We start from the raw sequence: 19,870 nt of genomic DNA, 5'->3' as shown, positions 1-19,870 counted from the left end.
AAAAATCTCTATCCCTTCCACACACTACTCCTTTCCCCTGCCGAGTGAGTCACGCCTACCCCGAAAGGGAAATGGCTTAATGGTGTAATAATAATAATAATGTGGAAATGACACGATAGTGTAAAATCGCACACAGGTGGTTAAAAGCAGTTATAGAAGGATGGAATTTTACATTCGCCTTGTGCAATTCCAATGGCGCTGAAAACGCCGTATCTCAAAGGTTGCGCATGCGCAATGACAAGCCCGGGTATTTTGAATCGTATAATGTATGTTTAAATAAAATCGAATCGGAAGAATAATAAGATATATAAATAAAAGAAGTTATGTTTTTATTTAGCAGAAAACATTAAACTTTTTTTTTAGTTTGCTCTTACAAAACAAATGCGGATCAAACTTGGGCGAAATAGGCACATATTAATTTCTGTCAACTGCGGCCTAAACAGCCATAACCTTATAAATTATATTTTTCGCAAGCATACCAAGCATGCGAAAAAATGTTTTCAAGTAAAACACGTTGCACTTGCCTCTCTAATGCGCTCAGCCCAGCACAATTTGCGATTTCAGTTCTAAAATATATCTGAATGCCGCCAAAATTGTGCACAATCTTGTACTGAATTTACTCGCAGGTTATCGATTATAATAGAAAATCAAAACATGGACGCGCAACGCCATCAAGTTCATTGATTTATGGTAAAATTTCTTTAATAATCATTGTCAATTTACAAGAAACGTGTCACTTTTTCACAACAATCATAGGAAAAAGTGTACGTTTTCGAGATTATGATATTCATCATTTTTCTTGTTCAAATTATTTTTCGAAAACTCAGTAAAAAGAATATCATTTTTTTATAGTGTTTATTCTTGAAATGGAGATTCATAATATTTCGTATTTAGAATACTATAGTATAGTCTGTCGTCTTCGTGTTTTATATACACGTATGATAATATTAAAATTTGTTATTGAAATACGAATAAGTATAATAAAACCTCGTTTTCCCTATTTTGGAACGATATTATACTAAATCCTAATGAATTTTGGTCATTTATTCTAACAAAATGTCTCTCAGTGTTATTCAATGCCATTTCATACAAGTGGCACCTTTAGGTGAAACATATAGGTTCCTATAAAGAATTCTCTGTAGCTTCCTATATAGGATCCTATAATTTCCTATAATATCATTAAAGATATTATTTTTTTGAAGCAAACAATTTTTTTTAGTAAGAACTATGTTAAACAAATAAAAACTAAAAATAAGTAAAAAAATTTCTGAACTTTTTTATATCACTGCACATGGATTTACAAACAGCCTATACGTATATCTCATATTTAAAAGTGAGGTATTCAATGACAAAACTCATTAAAAGTTATTTAACATAATTTGAAAGTATAAAATTTCCTATAAAAAGATTTTTTCTCATATATAAAAATAAAAGTTTAATTATTCCCCGTTTTCGTGCAAAAATTACCTTATTGTCCATTTTTTGAGCTTGTTTTGCTCTTCAATCGCTGCAATAAGTAAAAAAAAGTCAAATATTATTTTAAATACTGAAAATTAATCAATAATGTTTTTATTACTGAATTGAAAAATTTGCATTAAAAAGATGTTTGGGTAATAGGTCAAATGTTTATACCGGAAACGTACAATAAGGGGTAAATTTGACAGTGGACAATGGCGATTTGGAAATAGAAATATATCCCGTCGACTATGACACATTTAGAGCAGAGGCACGACATTCAGTCTAGGCTCTAACATTTTCATCCTAATGGTCAGGAGACTCGAATAGAGGATCCTTTTGTTAAAGTGATCTCGTTTGTCGATCTGCCTAGTGGAAATTGCATCACGTCATTGTGTCGTATCCCTCCAGGCTCTCCTTCTTCACATCGATACAGTTTAGTACTATTTATGAAGCTGTAATTTATAGCCCACTGTTCAAAATCAATACCCTATTATTACCTTCGGCTCCAAAGTCTCCATTAGCAAACTACATCTAAATTATAATTTCACACTCAATTATTAACGAAACGACCAAATATTCATTCCCATTAACCTTAAGCCAAATTTATGTTACAATACATCTTATCTGAAGTCTTTTTAAATTCAGCATATGCATACTTTTTTTTCTTATTTTTTTCAATTGTTTACAGAAATATCAAATATTGTGCAATTTCCCTTAAAAATTTGATTATCTATTGTTTTTTAATACTTTAATAAAAATTGATAATTTATTCGTATTTTGGACATTGAATCAGTTTCTTTTACTCATTTCCAGAGATTTCAAAAAATCGTTAATGTTAATATGTTTATGTAATCTATACAGATGGGTCAAATTTTTATAATTTTGATGGAATTTTAATTTGCCTTTATTTATTATAAAATTCGATATTTTAAAGAAAAATATAAATTATTTCTACTTCCAATCAACTATCTGTCTAAAAAATTTAGATACCTCAATTTTTCTACAAATTATATTGAAAATCTCAGCAGAAGAAAATTCTAAAAATATGGGACTAAGTACATGGTGAGAAGTACGTGGTAGAAGGAAAAACTTCATCGACAATGTGTCACAAACACTCGATCGCCAATTAATAGATTTGTGTAAGAAAAATAAAGAATAAACCTTCAAAAATGTTTTACAAAGAAAATTTTAAGTGACTTTCAACAATACACACGTACACAGTGAAACTTACTCCACAAGATTAAAATTGGGCGAACTGGAGGGTAAAAATACTATATTATAAACTGGTCTCACATTTTTAAAATAACAAGTATTTGAAATTATTGTGTCATTTAAAAAAATATCCATTTTTTCTACCCATTTTAACTTTTGACCTAATTCAAATAATAAAATTTTTCTTTCTTGACACTATGGTGAGGTTAATTATTCTCTTTGAGAACCCGTTAGGAAATAATAAAAATGTTGAAAATTAACGAAATTAGCGGCGGCTTTTTGTTAAAATACTAGAAGTAGATTTTCTCAAAAACACCATCTCTCTTTTTGTTGAAATTGATTTACTGAATTGGTACTCGAATGACGAAGGAATTTTGTAAGTTTGATGCGGGCCATTAATCCACCTATCTCGTAAAAAAAGGATCTTTTCACCGTACTAAGTAGGTGAAAGCGCTTTTTTTTTTTGTTAAAACGATTTATTTAGGGGTCTTGATAAAAATTCCTATTTTTCTACAAATGTCTACGACGCGTCCAAAGAACATTTTTCTTTAAGTTCCAAAAATCACGTTTGCATATTGTTTGCCCCATTGCATTTAGAGAAAAAAATGCAATGTGATAATTAAACAAGACAAAATGCTGAGAAAGTTGAAAAAAGAAAGAAGCTTCTTTCACTAATAGGCGTCAGTTGTTTGGAACCTGTCAATTTTACGGAAAATGTTTTCGTATTTTAATTAAAACAGGCGCAATTTCAAGTAGTTTAAGAAGAAAACAATGAAATATGGCCATGATAGGTTTAAAGTTATGACCTCTTAAAGTTAACCACTTTTTACCTTTTTTTCAGGACAAATTACTGGTTTTCAGTTCTTTGAAAATACTTTATTCGTGGTTAAAACTTCTTTAGTGATGCCAGAGAAGAAATATATAGCTAGAAGAGTATCTTTTTTTTAATTTACGTATAATTTCATGCACATGAACTTTTTCCCTGGAATTATTAACGAAGTCTTAGCCATGCGCAAAGTGTTTAAAAAACCTGAACACGAGTAATTTTTCCTGATAATAGGTCTACTATAACATTATTGAGGTTCTTTGAGAAGTCATAATTCAGCACACATTAGTGAGAAAAGGTTCTTTACTTGTTGAGTTCTCTCAGAATTTTCTCTAGTTAAATTTTACTGTTGAAAATGTTGCCCTAAAATTCAATGGGCGCGTTAGTTTACGCAAGCACGATTTTTCAAACTTTTTTCAAAAATATTTCAGGATCTCGTCGTAGTCATTTCTAGAAAATTTGGAATTTTCATCAAGACCCCTCAATAAATCGTTTTAGCAAAAAATAAGTGCTCAAACTAGTTAAAAAATGACAGAAGCCTGGACTACAAACGATTTTTTTTGTAATGGTATATTTCATCGTTCACAGGAAAAATGATCGTGGTTAGAACAATGATTTTATATTTATCTTCCAGAAGCAATTTTCAAGAGGAAAAGTTGATTTTAAAGAATTTTTAAATTTTTCTCACGAACTCCACACAAGATACCAGAAAACAATAAGAGGTATTTTAAAGACCTTTTTAAAACGAGTAAACTGTTAAAATCTGTCGTTGTTATTTGTAAAAAAAAAATGGAAAAATTGAATTTATCCACAGAAAATTCTTTTGAGAAAATCTACTCCTAATATCAAAGCTGCCAGATCGAATAAGGGCACATACATTTTTTCGGCGCGAGTGCAAATAAACCCTACCCGACAAACAGAAGAATTCTTAAAATATTTATTTACTGAATTCAAGCAAATTTCTGGCAGTAATTGAATTTTCAAAAATTAATGTTCTAAACAAATGTTGAAAACTGCGAGAACTCATCCCGCTCGAGCCAAACAAATGTGTATGTGCCCTTATTCGATTCGGAAGCTTATTTTTAGGTTATAATATATCGAGGTTGAAATAAAAAATCTGTATTCTTTGGACAGTTGCTCTAAAGATTAAAATACTAAACTCGTAACATATTTATTTGTGCTGCCTACATAATTTGAAATGCACTCGGCCTATACTGCCAATACAATTAGTAATAATGCGTCTGCTCAGAAAATCTTGATCTGTTTCTGATTATTAAAAAATATATATAAATTTCACAATTTAGACTGAAAATGGAATGAAAAAAAAGGAAGTAAACATAACGTTTGGAATTCAAAGGGAGGGAGGATGTTCACAGTTGTATAAGACCTGAGTAGAAAAAGCAAATCATGTTTGAAGAAAGAATCGACAACAATAATCGTTCAGCCCCCGGGAACAAGTTTATTTCATTGCATTGCAACTCCTTTTGCGTTTCTTATATTTTTGCACCCTCAGATCCATCCTTAGAACTAAATAGAGGCGGAAGTATCGATCCTTGGCCCCCGGTTTCGGTAAATACGGAAACTCCGGGTGGGCCTGTATCGGAATGTATGCCCCCGTTATTGTTGCGATTCTGACACTCGACGTTTGTTGCATTTAAAAAGTGTTTAGACCTAATAGCCCCCAGCTATGGTGGACATTTGGACACCGGCGATTCTGTTTTTCTGTCAGCTCATGTGACACCAAGCAGAATCTCGTGATCTCGTGTTGCGTCGATCTATGCAATCCATATATCAGTCAGTCAGCGCACTACGGGTGTTCTTTCCTTCGATTCTTCCGTCATTTCTAAAGGAGATCAACAAAAGTCTCCTGCGAGCGCGAAAAAGCCAAGATTTTCCTTACATCCATGAAGTTTAGAAGATCTAACGGGATCGGCAAGATTGTCATCTGAAAGCTATCAAAATATTGAGATTTGTTAGAATACGGTGAATATAAAAGGTTTGTTTGAAATTTTATGGACTAGTGTGCAAGATCTGGGTGTTCGTATACTGGAGGTTCAACAATTTAGGATTCAGTTATAGTGTCATAAAAATTATATTGGACTTTAGGTGAAGAACGAATTTGATGGAATTCATGTAAAAAGATTGGTCTTGAAAAATATTTAATTGCAATAATTATAATATAAACAAAATTATCACTAAAGCAGTGTGTTATTTAAATATTAAATTATATGCGATCAAGTACAAAACGTTTTATTTGCATAGATAATGAAGTTAGGTCAACAGAAATGTGACTTGAATAAAAAAATGTTTTATTACAAATTGCTGATGGCATAAAATAAAATTGGGCTATAGGATGGTCCGAAGACGTACCGTTTCTGTCTTAGAAATGCATGCAAATGTACTTTCGAGTGTTCTGGTACCCATATGCATGGCAATTGATTGAATATTTGTACATACCTCAAAAAATGCGGAAATTTATCTGATTGGGTCTTCAGTATTTCTTACTTACTTCGAAATTTTGTTTTTAAGTGTGAAACAATGAAAAACATCTAGAATAATGCAAGACATAAATGGTTTCCTGGTTGTATAAAGCATAAAAAATGAGGACTGGGAAGTTTACCTTTTCGCAAAATAAATACCGCTGCGACAGGATGGCTACACACCCGGTAAAATCGGGAGAAAGCCGGGAGGTATTTGAGAAAACCTGAAGAGAAATATTACACCGGGAGATTTACTGTATTTCATAATTTGCGCATTTTGTAATTCTTAAAAGTTTCCAACTAGAACTAGAAAGTATACAATTTTCAAATTGTTTAGAATAACTAAACCTTACAGTTTCTCAATATTTCTCGCAGAGTTTAAAATTCTGCAGCTTACAATGGTGAAAATGACAGTGCGTTTTGATTTTACAAAATACCAGCTTTTAGTTCAAAAATCTATCTAGTCGTTTAAAATTTCACTTGATACTGTGAGGGTGGATTTAAAAGTTTCGACTAAATTAACCTAGAAAGATCTTGAGTTCAGTCAAATTTCAATAATTTTCCAATAGCTTGGAGTGAGAGAAGTAGAAAGAGCACACTTTGATGTCAATCTAGCGATTATTTTGTTTCTGACAGCCTTTGAAAGTGAGTATTTGTTTCATATTTTCCGCAACTGAAAAAATTGGAATATCACGCAGTGATAAAATTCCTTCAATTGCAGAGTGAAACCTCATATGGAAATTAAAGCGAACTATAGTAAAATACAAAAGTAGAATTAAATTTGAAGTTAATTATTGAGGAATTATTAACATTTGTTCATCTGTAATATTTCTGAGAAACGATTTTACATTTAAGAACATTTTTTACTTTAATTAACATCTCAATCCAACAATCTTCAGAGTTTATAAAACTGTTAATTGGTTTAAAATATCTGATGAAATCAAAATCAAGAAGGCTTCATTTTCAATCTATAATAAACACTTATCATTTTGTAGTTTTTCCCCTAAATCCAGTAATATATGGACATTCTTCTTTCAAAAATTATTTCTAATCACAATGGAGAAAAATTCAAACTGTTTTATTCTGTTCACAAGGTAGATACTCCAATTAGTGACATGCGACCAGCCAGTGACACCCTGGTTGAATTTATTTATTTATTGAAAAATGAAATTAAAATCAAAATATAAATTAAAGCTCATTAAAAAGTAGCATGCTTATACTTTTATATTAAATTTCATATAAATATGTGCAGGGAATAATTTTCAAAGTGCTGTAAGTATATACAGTACATATATTTTAATTATGAAGAGATTTCAGCAAGCACAATTCAGTCGGTGCATTTTAATGGTCTTTTTTTAATATCGTACACAATGAGGTATAATATTTCGGTCCGTGAATTTGTGTGCTCGTTATAAGGTGTCTAGAGGGTGAAGGTTTGTATAATGATTCATTATAAGCAAAAATATTAGACGGTCCGAGATTTCATAAAGGGATAGATCAGTGACAGGATCATGAAAAATGTACATATTTCAAGGAGAATCAGTCGTGTTTGAATTGAAAAAACTTTATAGCCGTTAACATTAATGTTTCTTTAACTTCTCTCAATTTTTATGGTCATTCTTATCGCAAAAAACGTGCAAAAGTTTGTTTTTAGAGTCGCGCGTCAGTAAATCGCTTGGAGGTTAGGGTGTCCGGTAGCATACCTATACGCGTATATCAAATAATAACAGACTCTGTTTTATTCCGTTTTGGTTCTAGTCCTATAGGCATGTGATACTTAGAAAATTATCGTTTTTACCAGTGTTAGGTACCTTCGGCTTTTTTCCTAGAATAATAAAGGTTTTGTCTTAAAAATTTGGAACATGATAGCGAACATGCTAATGGACATCCACGGACTCTTTTTTTGTGGGTTAATTAAAAAGAAATTATTTTTCTATATTTGGTCAATGCATGTGATACTTCGGAAATTGTATCGTTTTGATTAGTTTTAGATTCCCTCTGATTTTTTTCTACGACAATAAAGATTTTTTCTTCAAAATGTAGGGAATGATACCCAGGCGGAAATATTATATATAGTTTATATATAGTGTGAAATTTTATATAGAATATTCATTTGTTTTATACATTTTCTGCTTAAAACCAAGAAATATTTTGTATGAAACTTCACACTATATATAATTTTTCCGCCTGGGTAGCGAACATACTAACGGACGTCCCCGGACTGTTTTTTTGTAAGTTAATTTAAAAAAAAATAATTTAGCTTTTGATGTGTGTGTATTTTGAGGTTATGTGTATTAAAATTTTCTCCTATAATTATTCTTGAGTGCTGCAGACAGCATCGGTACGACAGAGACCTGCATGATCGTAATGACAGAGAGATAAAAAATGATTCTACCCTCAAAATAATGCACATGCATAACATTTTTATTTAGAAAAATAAATTTTGTTTATTATTATCCACACAAAAAAGAGTCCGTAGACGTCCGTTACAATATTTTATAGCATTTGCGAATTCAGTTTTTAAAAGCTTTCATTTTTGTGGAAAAAAGCCGACGGAACTGAACTCGATTTACCACACGTCGAAGCCAAATCATTAGAAAAGGTATTTTTAATGAAATTCTAGTAACAAATCACTTATTTGAATGTGAACTTGGAATCGGTCGACAACATTTTATGCTCATCACATCATATTTTGTACTATTCCAAGTATTGGCGTATACTTGAATTTTCATTAAAGTATGAAATCTCTCCATTCGAATACTATTAAAAATAGTTTTTGTGCGCTTTCTACTCATTTGCTTTATTAGAAACAAACATCGACCATTTAAAAACCTCCAACGTATTTCTGTCACTAAACGGTTCCAAACGCTTTTTTAGGCTTGTTAGTGACAGTCTAGGGAAAAATGAAAAAAGAGTGCTTAGATTCATTGAAATTCGGTGATCGCATAGGCAATATATTTTCAGATAACTAGATATTTCGTAAAAACTAATTTTTTTTTAAATTGTACTTTTTTTAAATTGAAGGTAAGATTGTACAATATTTTGAATGCAAAACTGAATCATTTAAAAGTTGAAAATATTGCAAATTGCATCATTCAAATTCAGAGATTTCACAATTGTACAATTAAAAGTTGAATCACGTATTAACATTAAACGATTCCAAATCGAATACGTTAAAAATTGCATAATTTGGCGTGATAAGTGTAAATAGTATATCATATGCACCAAAGGGCAAAGTGGAACTTTATTGAGGAATGTATATTTTGAGTACGAGTCATATGCGAGCAAGCACTCTCTAAAGGATCATGTTTCATACGCTATGTTATGCAACAAATGCATGGATATGGCCTTTACTTGCCATGCCTGTGGAACCCACCTTAAGTACTACTTTTTAAGGTTATGTGTATGTTTTGGCCTTATAATCCATTTCATAATAGTTATTTGTGATACAAGTACCCTGAATGACATTTTTTAGGTCGAGAGTGAAAGTTGCAGCACGAGTAGGAGTCGAGGCGTAGCCGAGACGAGACGAGTACTGCAATTCACACGAGGTAAAGTGCAACTCAGGGGCCGAGTGTCATACTATTTTTCATTATACCAGTCGACCATAAGTACAAATAGGTTGCATAGAGTCCTAATCTAAAAACCCGAAAGGGAATTCAATGCAATTCAATCAAATCCAATCCAATTAATTCCAATCCATTCCATTCCTATCCAATCCAAACGAATCCATTCCAATCCACTGCAATCTAATTCATTCCAATCCATTCCAAGGCACTCGAAGCCAATTAATTCCAATCCACTTCAATCCAATTAATTTAAATTCAATATACTGCACTCCAATTCAGTACAATCTACTACACTCCAATCCATTCCAGTTCAATTCATTTCAATTCACTCCAATCCATTCAAAGCCAAGATCAATCAAATTCAATTCTCGAGACGAAGGACAAGTCACCCATTATTTTTTATCAAACCATCAGTTTGTGCACGCATGTGCACGTCTACATGCGAAAATTGGGGTCCCTGCACTCATCTTACCATAAAAAACAGATATAAATGTCCATCAGCCAATCAGATTACAGTCTGAGTTACTTTATAATAGGTTGTACCCTAGGTAAAAATGTGACGGCCTATCCTAAAATGTGCTATTTTAGGTATCGTTTGCAGTACCTAAAATCGCACTTATGATGGCGGTGTGATAAAAAATTATTATATCATAGATATATAATGAATAGCTACACAACTTCAGGTGCGCTCCACAGACATGCAAAATAGCCGTATTCATACATGTATTGTATAAAATATTGTTTTTTTTTCGACAAACTCCACATTGTTTTTTTCTACATTTTAATTGTCCCTTTATAAAATTATTGAGACTTCAAAATAGTTATCAAAAGAAAAATCTAGACACATTATCCAAATTTCAAAACGTTTCCAGATTTTTCAGTCTTTATAGTAACCCTGATATAGCATAAAAATTCTCTTTATAATCAAAGAGTCATATACGACCGAACAACTTTTTTCCTGGAAAAAAAAAACCTGGCACGTTCTTCCTGAGATGTTGGTGTTGGTAGAATCCACATAAACGACACCTTAAGTATCGTTTTGTAGGTTGATTCTGCTGATCTACACCTAGCTTTGGTGGGCTGCGTGTAATCTTGGTATAAGCGATCGTTTAGCTTCAGCCCTTGTCAAAGTGAGAAGTTCTGATCGGTATTACTAAAGGTGGCACGAGGTGGGGAAACGAGCCGAACGAGGGATGAAAGGGGCTGCCTCAGAAAGGGAAAAGTCAGGAGGGGTGCTGTCATATATATCTGTTGGACAGTAGGAGGGTGTCGGCAGGCTTGAACGAATGTCTCAGCGGGGTTGCGATCCCTGCTACTGTGCCTGAGTGTGAGAATCTATATCTATACACTCAATTTTATTCTGCTGTCATTGCCCGAAAATCGGGGCCTTCCGGATACGCAAATCTTCTAGAATTTCTAGACTAATTGTTTTTTTTAACAATTTATTCATCCTCATAACATTTTATTACATATTCCAAATACATTTAACGGGCTATAGTCCAGTATCAGATAACTAGAAAAAGGGGAATTTTTCAAAAGAGCGAAAAAACATTCTGTAAAATCGAAACATTTTTTTAAAGATGAAACAAAAGTCAACTACCGAGCTGAAATACTGCTAATCTGAGGTCAAAAAAGTTTAAGGAAAAAAAATCCCTTGAGGCCGATTATTATATTAGATTGTGCTCCGGGTCAGTTTTTAAAGCCCAAAAATGGAATTGAAAATGATTTTTTTTTAATAATAAATATCATTTTCCGGCCAATCTGTCCTAATACAAAAAATGTTCCAAAGAAAAATGGGTTATTAAAAAAATATCTACAAATTTGTTTAAAATGATATTTTATAAGATCTATAGTTAAAGGGTGGCAGTACACATCTAGATAGCCAAATAAATGTGAATTTTTCAAATGAATGAACAAAAATTCTGTAAAGTCATAATGTCCACTTCCGAGCCGAAGTGTTGTTGAATTGAGGTCAAAATAATTTCATCAAAAACAGTTACCAATGTTGAAGGAAATTTATGTGGATTTTGACAAATTCAAAGTGTCATTAACCTAAAATTTGATCAGACTTAACTGCAGATTGCGATAAAAAAATCTTTGCGAACGTATAAAAACTTTCTCTCGAGATAAGAGGATAGTGAATAAGAATGAAGAATATATGATCCAAAAAATTATTCTATTTCCAGAAAATTGAAATTGATTCTCGCGACATTATATATAGTATGACAGGCGGGTTTTGCTATAAATGCGGAAAAAATAATACAATTTTTTAATTGAATTATCATTATTTCAAGTGATATCAGTGCCAAAAATGTCGAAAAAAATTATTGCTACGTTGAAATTGTAACTAAATTTTTATTTAAATTTTTTATACTTAAAAAAAAAATATTTTCGAAAAATGATATTTTGAAAAAACCCTTTAACCACATTATATATCTAATTTGTATCAATTTGTTTGAAGAAACTAATTTTTGATAAAAATGTTGGTTATCTAGTTTTGTAGTTTTTGTTTCATTCGTGAAAGAAATTTTTCAATCAAAAATTCCATGCTGAAAATGTCTTCAGAATTTGTGTTCCTTTTTCTTCCTTAATTAAATTAATTTCCTTTTTAATTTAAAATATACACCAATTCAAAAATCTCTTAAAAAATGGAGATTTCAAAAATTACAGATGCATCCTAGTGCGTAGCGCGAGGGCGAAAACCTACGCACTGTGGGCGCGCTCAAATTTGCGTGTAAAGTGTCACCAGAGGGGTTATATTACTAATTAAATTATAAACGATCTTTAAAAAAATCAGCACCTTTTTTCTGACAGAATCTTACAACTAAATGTAATCATAAATACTTGAGAAGTTTCTTGGGTTTCTTTAAGATGTCCCTGTCGATAAATAATATTGTATGCAACTTAATGACGCATAGCCAATTTAAATCAAAGAACAAAAATAGTATATTGTGAGAACCCGGAAGGAAATGCATTTGATGGTAGGAGAGAAAGGTGTTTTTAAATATTTATGTTTTCTCTCGTTGCCTCTTTGGAAGGCTCCGTGAACTGAAGCAACCCCAAAATCGACCATAACATTCATATGCAACCGCGATCTCCCCTATAAAGAAGATAGCGAAAAAACGAATAGACTTGTGGTAACCAACCGTTCAGCTGAGGGGCGCAACCCCAGTGTCGCATAATTGAAGAAGGGTGATTCTCAGCCCCACTCTATCGTATAATATTACCGAGGGATTACTGGTGACGCCATCTTAGATTAAATCGAGAGGAAAATGGTGGTGGCGAGAAACACGTCCTGCCGTCGCTGTGCATTTAATTTTTGCCTCTATTTTATGACCTTCCGCCGGATATTTTAACTTTATTACGAGTAATCCTTCAGGAAACATTTGCAATTCATCTCTTTTTGATGGAAATTCTAGTACGATTTATGTGAACTGTGAAAAGTTTCATCCCCGTAGTATATTTTTTCTCAATTTAATAGCTAACTACGGCGATTCTGTTCTTCTTTATCTCACTAAAAAAGATGTCATAACTATATTCGATTTTTGAAATTCAAATAGTTCTTGGACTTTAGGCTCATTCTATTTTAATTCATTTAAGTCGATTGTGACCTACTTTTGAAAAATTGTGATATTTAAATATAATAATTAGATAATGTGCTAGGACTAATGGATTATTTATTATTATTTTATTACTATTATTTGACAAGAAGAATTATTATTTTACATTATAATGTATTTGAAAGTATTTGAAAGTCGACAGCTCGGAGGTTTTCTATACATTTTCGCGGATGAATACCTTTTTAGGAAGAAAAAGAGAAAATCCTGGTATTGCTGGGTATATAAATGAGTCCTTCAACAAGTCACTCTGTGAATTTCGTGTTCATCCAGAGATTTTATTTTGAAAATAACGATTTTACTAATTAGTTAAAATATCGCTATCTAACATTCAAAATAGCGATATTTTCCAATATTTTTTGAGAGAGACAAAATTTCGAGACTGAGAATTTTTATATTTAGTCTTAGAAATATCTGAAAAAGGACTCGAATTCCATGAAAACTGAGTAAAACTTACTTTAATTTAAAATAATAACACTACAATTGTAATAACGCTACCAAATTATTAAGGAATTTTAACTTTTTAGTTTTTTTTTCATTTTTTCTACACTTTTATACTTGAAAAAAAATTATCATTTTGTGTCGTTGTTTTATTTATTTTAAGGGCATCTCGAAAGAACTTTCAAAAATAAAGTATTTCATAAAGGAGCAGTTCCAATTTTAAACATTTGAAAATTTTTAGCTATTTTTAGTAATTTTGTTGAAAATTCTAGTTTTCGTTCTCTTAGGCGTTGAAAGAAAAATATTGCAATCATTTTTATACAAATGAAGAAACTTAGAAGACATTCAAAGTTGAAAATGTTGGTCCTTTTTTTCTTAAACTTTCATAACTTCGGTCATTTCAATGATATTAAGGTCTATTTTTTATTTATTCGTAAATCCAATAAATAAAAAAAGATTCAAAAGAATTTAAAGTTAATAGGGAGTGGTAGGACTTATAATCTGGTTTGTGGAATTTTCTGGATTAATGAGTGTTTTATTAATAAACATAATACAATTCCATTAACACTCATGAATCCGGAAAGTTCTGCAAACCGAATTTAAATCCTGCCACCCTATTAAAATTAAATTCTTTTTCATTTACTGAGATAGAACGCGTTTTTGAAAAACTATGTTTTGAACCAACAAAAAAAATCAAAAACTTCTTAGATTTTTCAAACATTCATTTTGATACTGAATTTCAAAAAAAAAAACACTTTATTTTCTTCATTGCTTTTTACATAGATAGCTTACAATATCCTCTACAAGCCTTGTAAATATCACATTGGATTCTCCCTTAGTTTTCAGGAAATAATTAAGAACGTAAAACTAAGGTAGATCCTGTTTTAATATTTATAGGGCTTGTTAGAGGACATTGCGCAAGGTATAATATCCATATAAATAGAATGATGAAAATAAAAACGTCCTATTAAAATGTCCTATTGAAATGAACAAAGTTATGAAAGTTGACGAAAAAAGGACCAAAATTATCAATTTTTAATATATCCTATGCTTCTTCATTTAAACAAAAATTATTAAATGTTTCTTTTGACTGATCTCAAGCCAAAGGTAAAACTTTCGATTTTTCGTTACTTTTCATTTCTGGTATGCCTCACGGCTATTTTAGGACCAGAAAGAATCAATCCATAGACTGCTTTTTGAGAAAAATATATTTTTCTTTATTTTCCTTTATACCTAGAATCGAGTTTAATTAAAGAAACTTTACTGGCCGATTTTTCCCGAATATGCTTAGCCTATTTCAAAATAAAAAATAATGATTAATCTTTTTTTTAAAACAGGTGCGGCTAGTCGTCCCAAAAAATTATGTGTCCTGGATAAGGGGATGGATGAGTCGTTCCGAAAAATCAAGACGGCTCACCAAACTAATTAAAAATATTGTACTGCTTGTCCCGAATTTAAGCACGACGAGACACTTTTACAAAAATAGTTTGTTTTCGAAAAATGTGATTGTCAAGAATTTAAAACATTTAAATTGTGAAAAAATCAGTTTTTAACAGCAATATTTTCATTATTGAATCATCAACTTGAACATTAATATTAATCAGTGTCGACTGTTATTTATTATAAAATAATTTAAAACATACAAGTCATCCAGATGACTAAGCTAAACGATTACTGCATTCACGCTATGTAAATGTAACAAACGTGAAATATTAATTTCAATTATTTATTCACAAATTTTAATATTAATCTTTAATTTTTAGAAATTTCAATAAAGAAATACTTTTTTTCTCGCTTAGGAATGGTGGAAATTCTTGAAACTCCATATTTAAAAATAATTTTTTTTTCAAATAGATTAAGCATTATTTTTGTGTTTTAGTTTTAGAAAACTCTTAGAGTATTTTGAAAAGAAACAAAAATAAATCTGGTCGTTAAAGTATCTTTAATTGAGTTCAAATTAAGGTATAAATGGAGAAAGCAAATTTAAAAAGAATAAAACTATATTTTTCTTAAAAAAGGGTCTAGCGATTTCTTTCTTTCTGATCTTAAAATAGTCGTGAGGCATATCAGGAACGAAAACGGTTAAAATTTAAGAGTGCCAGCACCTTAGGAGAAGCAAACTATGGATAAATATTGCAAAACATGTAACGTGTCAGTAAATGTGAATTGGAACTGAAGTAAGAAATATAGATACATACTTATATAATGGATGTCCAGAACCTTCCAAATTATACTCAAACTATGTTTTCAAATTATTTTATAACAATAATGTACTGCGATACTAGTAAATCCAAAATAATATATACAAAAAAAAATGTCATGGAGGATCAAGTGACCCTGAGAGATCCCTGGAAAACTAATAATTATTACCTTTTTAAAATGTTAGTGCTGTTATTGCTCAATATAATATGTTCTAAGAGAGAAATGTTTGTTATCCCGAGAAAAAAATTAAATTTATAAATAATTTTCTTCTTTCAATTGTCTAACACTTCATCGCATTAAATTTTTTTATTCAATTTAATTTTCCAAATAAAGATATTTGTTTAAATTATTGATTTAAATTAACAGCTTTTTTAATTAATAATTAAATATGACAGATTTTTCTTTAGGTTACGAGCAATCAATTCAAAACTTATGAACATACTCAGTTTTATAATGTGAAGCTTATGAAAAAAGCACCATCGACGCCAAGTAAAGTCTGCAGAAATCAACAAACTGGAGAAAATAGAACTAACATGATTTTATACGCACAAAATTACGAAACATAACATTATATTCATTTTGAATTTAACAAATTGTAAATGAACATTTACTTGAACAGACTTCAAATTAAAAAGGTTTTAACTTATTGATGGACTTGAAATCGAAAATTTTTAAATATCAAATGCACCGTTTTTACTGCCTAGGCTTACAATTAAAATGTTTTTAGCATTAAAATTTAAAATGATCTAATTTTGAAAGGATCCATTGGAAATATTATGATATATTATAATATAATGTAAACTTTACGAATAAAATGAAAATCGTATAAGACAGGAAAAATTAGGCGATATTAAATATAATAGATAATTACGTAAGAAGGTTATAAAAATTCAAACACTTTTAAATACCATATAAATCATTTTTATTTAAAATAGACAACTATTCTCTATAATCCGAAGTATTTACATAAGACTCTCTTCTATTTACAATATTTACATGACTCAACGCGAATATAAATTTACAATGGACAACATTTGGCTCCTACATAGATGTTCGTTTTTTCTTCAGGTAAAAACATTTATCAAAAATATTGTGCTCCCTATTTAAAATGGCCAAAAAAACGTTTTCCCGGCAATCTTCGACAATACTTGACTTAATTGATTTAGCTTCAAGGCAAATCTGCATAGACACCAATCAGTCGCGTAAACGTATAAATATTTTTCAAATATATGAAATTTGACTTTTATTCTCTCTCTCTCTCTCTCTGTCTGTATGTACATGAAAAGCTTCTAGCAGTCACCGGAGTATGAATTTAGAAATATATTTTTTATGATTTACATTAAAGTGGATAAAGATAGGCAGGTGGTAACGGATGACCGATTCCAAAAGGTCCCAAGGTGACTCCTGGTATGTGATAAGGTCCTCGATTTTCGTGGGTTCTCGTGTGTTTTTTCAGGTGATCCTTACGACCAAATCGCTTTCCACAAACGATACAAGAATGAGGCCTCAACCCTGTATGAATTCGCTTGTGTCTTGTTAATTCTTCATTTCTGGTGAAGGATTTTCCACAACCCTCAGCGTCACATTTGAAAGGTCTTTCACCTGAAACAAGTCAAGAGAGGAACGATTATAGCCAAATTTAAATGAGGAAATTTAATAAGAAACTTTTTCAAAAGACTGAGTAAGGATCCTTCAAAAGAGACTTCACGGGAAAAATTGAATAATGCATTTTAAGATGAAACTTGAAAAATAAATATACAGAAGTAACTCGAAAGAGAAACTTGGTTCAACAAATTTTGTTATTTGGGATAAGCATCAAGTCGCTTAAGGATTAAAATAATCATTAAATAATTTTAAGTTAAAATAATCAATACGCTGGAAACCCTGTTAAAGTTTATCAATCCAAGTGATTAAACAAGAAAACTATGTTAACTATATGTTTGTTTTAATATATTTGTTCTAAATTAAACTTTTGGATAGAAAAACTGCAGCGATATACCTTAATAAAATCCATAAAATGGTTTTCGTTAGTAAATAGATATTAAAAATGTATTTAAAAAAGTTTCCTTCAACGGAGAACATAACGTCTACACAAAATATGTATATCTAAGGTAAGGATTTAAAAAAAAAATCTTTTTTTACATCAGTCAAATTTGTTTCCTGTTTCCAAATAAGACAATATAGTTTTTGCTACTGTTGATGTCGTTAGTATCTTTTAATAAAATGTGGACTTGCCTATTCATAATAGTCTAATGAAATGCTTATTGATAACTTACCAGTGTGAATGCGGATGTGTCCCTTCAGTTGTCCATTATTGCTGAAAGCCACATTGCAGTGTTCACATCTGAACTTCTTCGGCCTAAGTTTTTTCATCTGCTTGGCAGCAACATCTTGTTGATGAATAAACTTTACAGCTTCTTCCACACTCGAATAGGCTTCTGGTGGAATCCCCGTTAATCCATAATGAAGATGATGATAGCCATCAAATGGAATTCCCGAAGAATCAATTGGCATCAACCCACTCTTGAAATGAGATAGATAATCCGGTGAAGAATAGGCAGGATACGAATTGTAATAATTTGCAAAAGCTGACTGATGCGAATTCTCTAGTCTGCAAGATTCCACAGAAACATTGCTTGTTGCCGAATGGTTACTCGCATGATTTTCAGGATGTGCATTGAAAACGAAATTACTGAGCATGTTAAGACTACTCGTTTCCGATGAATCTTCACTATGGGTGGAGCACGATCTTGCAGGAAAACTACTTCTGGATCCACATTCTGATTGTTGACTAACACTGTCATTTGAGTGCACACTTTCCGAATCTTCTTCTGGTTCACATTTCACTCTTTCTTCACAACTTAAAGATTCCGTAATAGTTGAAGAAACTTTTTCTTCGGGTTTGGAATCTTCCTCTCCGTTCCAGGGTCTGAAGAACCTCGTGTTTCTTACGTCACACATGTTGATTAATTCCAAGCAAATAGAAGAAACTTGGTTTGCTTTTAAGGCCAATAATTCGTTTGAGAGGCACGAAGTGAAGACACCGAGATTTTGGTCACTACTAAAGTCTAGGCAAGGTTGCTGAGGATTATATAGCTAGGGGTAGTAGGGGTAGTAAGAGACCAACCCCCTTGCTGCTATTGGGGCGTTTCGAAGAGAGCCTCGCACTCCAGTACTCCACCGGGGGCTAGGTAGGTTTTGGTAGGCATGCAGGGCATGCAAAGGGCGCAGAAGAAGGAGAGGACAGTCTTTGTTGAGAATTAATCTGCGGCCACGCGATTCGGTCCTTTGTGATGCGGGGATGATACCGTGACTCAAAAAGGGTCTCTACTACGTACACCAGAAGAGACCTCCCCATCTGCTCAATGACTATGTGCCCCCTCATTCCCTAGCACAAGAGGCTCAAGCCGATTATTTTATTTATCGGCTTTGTCTTCAGGCAAATTCAGAGGTTTGGGTTTTTCCCTGACCTCGTGATTTACATTTTCATTAGGTTGTAAGATTTACCGTTTCAGTTTTCAGTGGCTGAAAATTAGGATGTAAAATATAATTACATAAAGGTAATGCTCTTAGGTTTCAATTCGTTTGGAAGCCTTTTGTTTTTACTTTTTTTTATATCAGAAACAGAGGTAACGTTTAACATTCAAAAATTACATTTTTATCATAGATTTCTTTTTATGATTCGACGACACCAATTAGAGTGACGAAATCTGAGAACAAAAATTTCTGTTCATTTTCCGATTGGTGAACTAAAAGCATTTGTTATTAAACTATTTTAAATTACAAACCTTACAAATGTGAAAAATGTTTAATTGTACTCTTTCAAAATGGGATATAACAAATTGAGCCAATTTTTATTTTTTAGCAAAAAAACTTAAGTGATTTCAGTACAAAGCATTCAAGTCTGAAAAAGAATGAATTTTTATATCAACAAATGAATTGACGAACTTCAAACTAAAATTATTCAAAGCTAAATAATTTTGTTATTGTGTAATCAGTATTTTTTAAATTTAAGGCTATCAAGACTTGAATGATTTTTTTAGAAATAAGTACTTTCGTGTTATT

General features: G+C 31.5%; 1 protein-coding gene across 1 annotated transcript; it reads right to left on the bottom strand.

Annotated features, from left to right (window-relative positions):
• Positions 1–16,710: 16,710 nt before the first annotated feature.
• On the bottom strand, positions 16,711–18,847 carry LOC117167537 (zinc finger protein 91-like). Its single transcript, XM_033352540.1, has 2 exons — positions 18,082–18,847; positions 16,711–17,407 (listed from the first exon to the last, which is right to left on the bottom strand). Exons 1-2 carry the CDS (start codon positions 18,764–18,766, stop codon positions 17,145–17,147), a joined length of 948 nt encoding a protein of 315 aa, XP_033208431.1. The 5' UTR covers positions 18,767–18,847; the 3' UTR covers positions 16,711–17,144.
• Between the last annotated feature and the right edge of the window lie 1,023 nt (positions 18,848–19,870).

Source organism: Belonocnema kinseyi, chromosome 2 (genome assembly GCF_010883055.1).
Source record: "Belonocnema kinseyi isolate 2016_QV_RU_SX_M_011 chromosome 2, B_treatae_v1, whole genome shotgun sequence".
In the NCBI taxonomy this organism is placed as follows: Eukaryota; Metazoa; Arthropoda; class Insecta; order Hymenoptera; family Cynipidae; genus Belonocnema; species Belonocnema kinseyi.
This window is presented reverse-complemented; position numbering and strand designations above follow the sequence as displayed.

Coding starts and splice junctions, on each gene's coding strand:
- LOC117167537 (XM_033352540.1), bottom strand. CDS start 18,766: ATGTGTGACGTAAGAAACACGAGGTTCTTCAGACCCTGGAACGGAGAG. Junction 17,408..18,081: donor ACACATCCGCATTCACACTG/GTAAGTTATCAA, acceptor GACTTGTTTCAG/GTGAAAGACCTTTCAAATGT.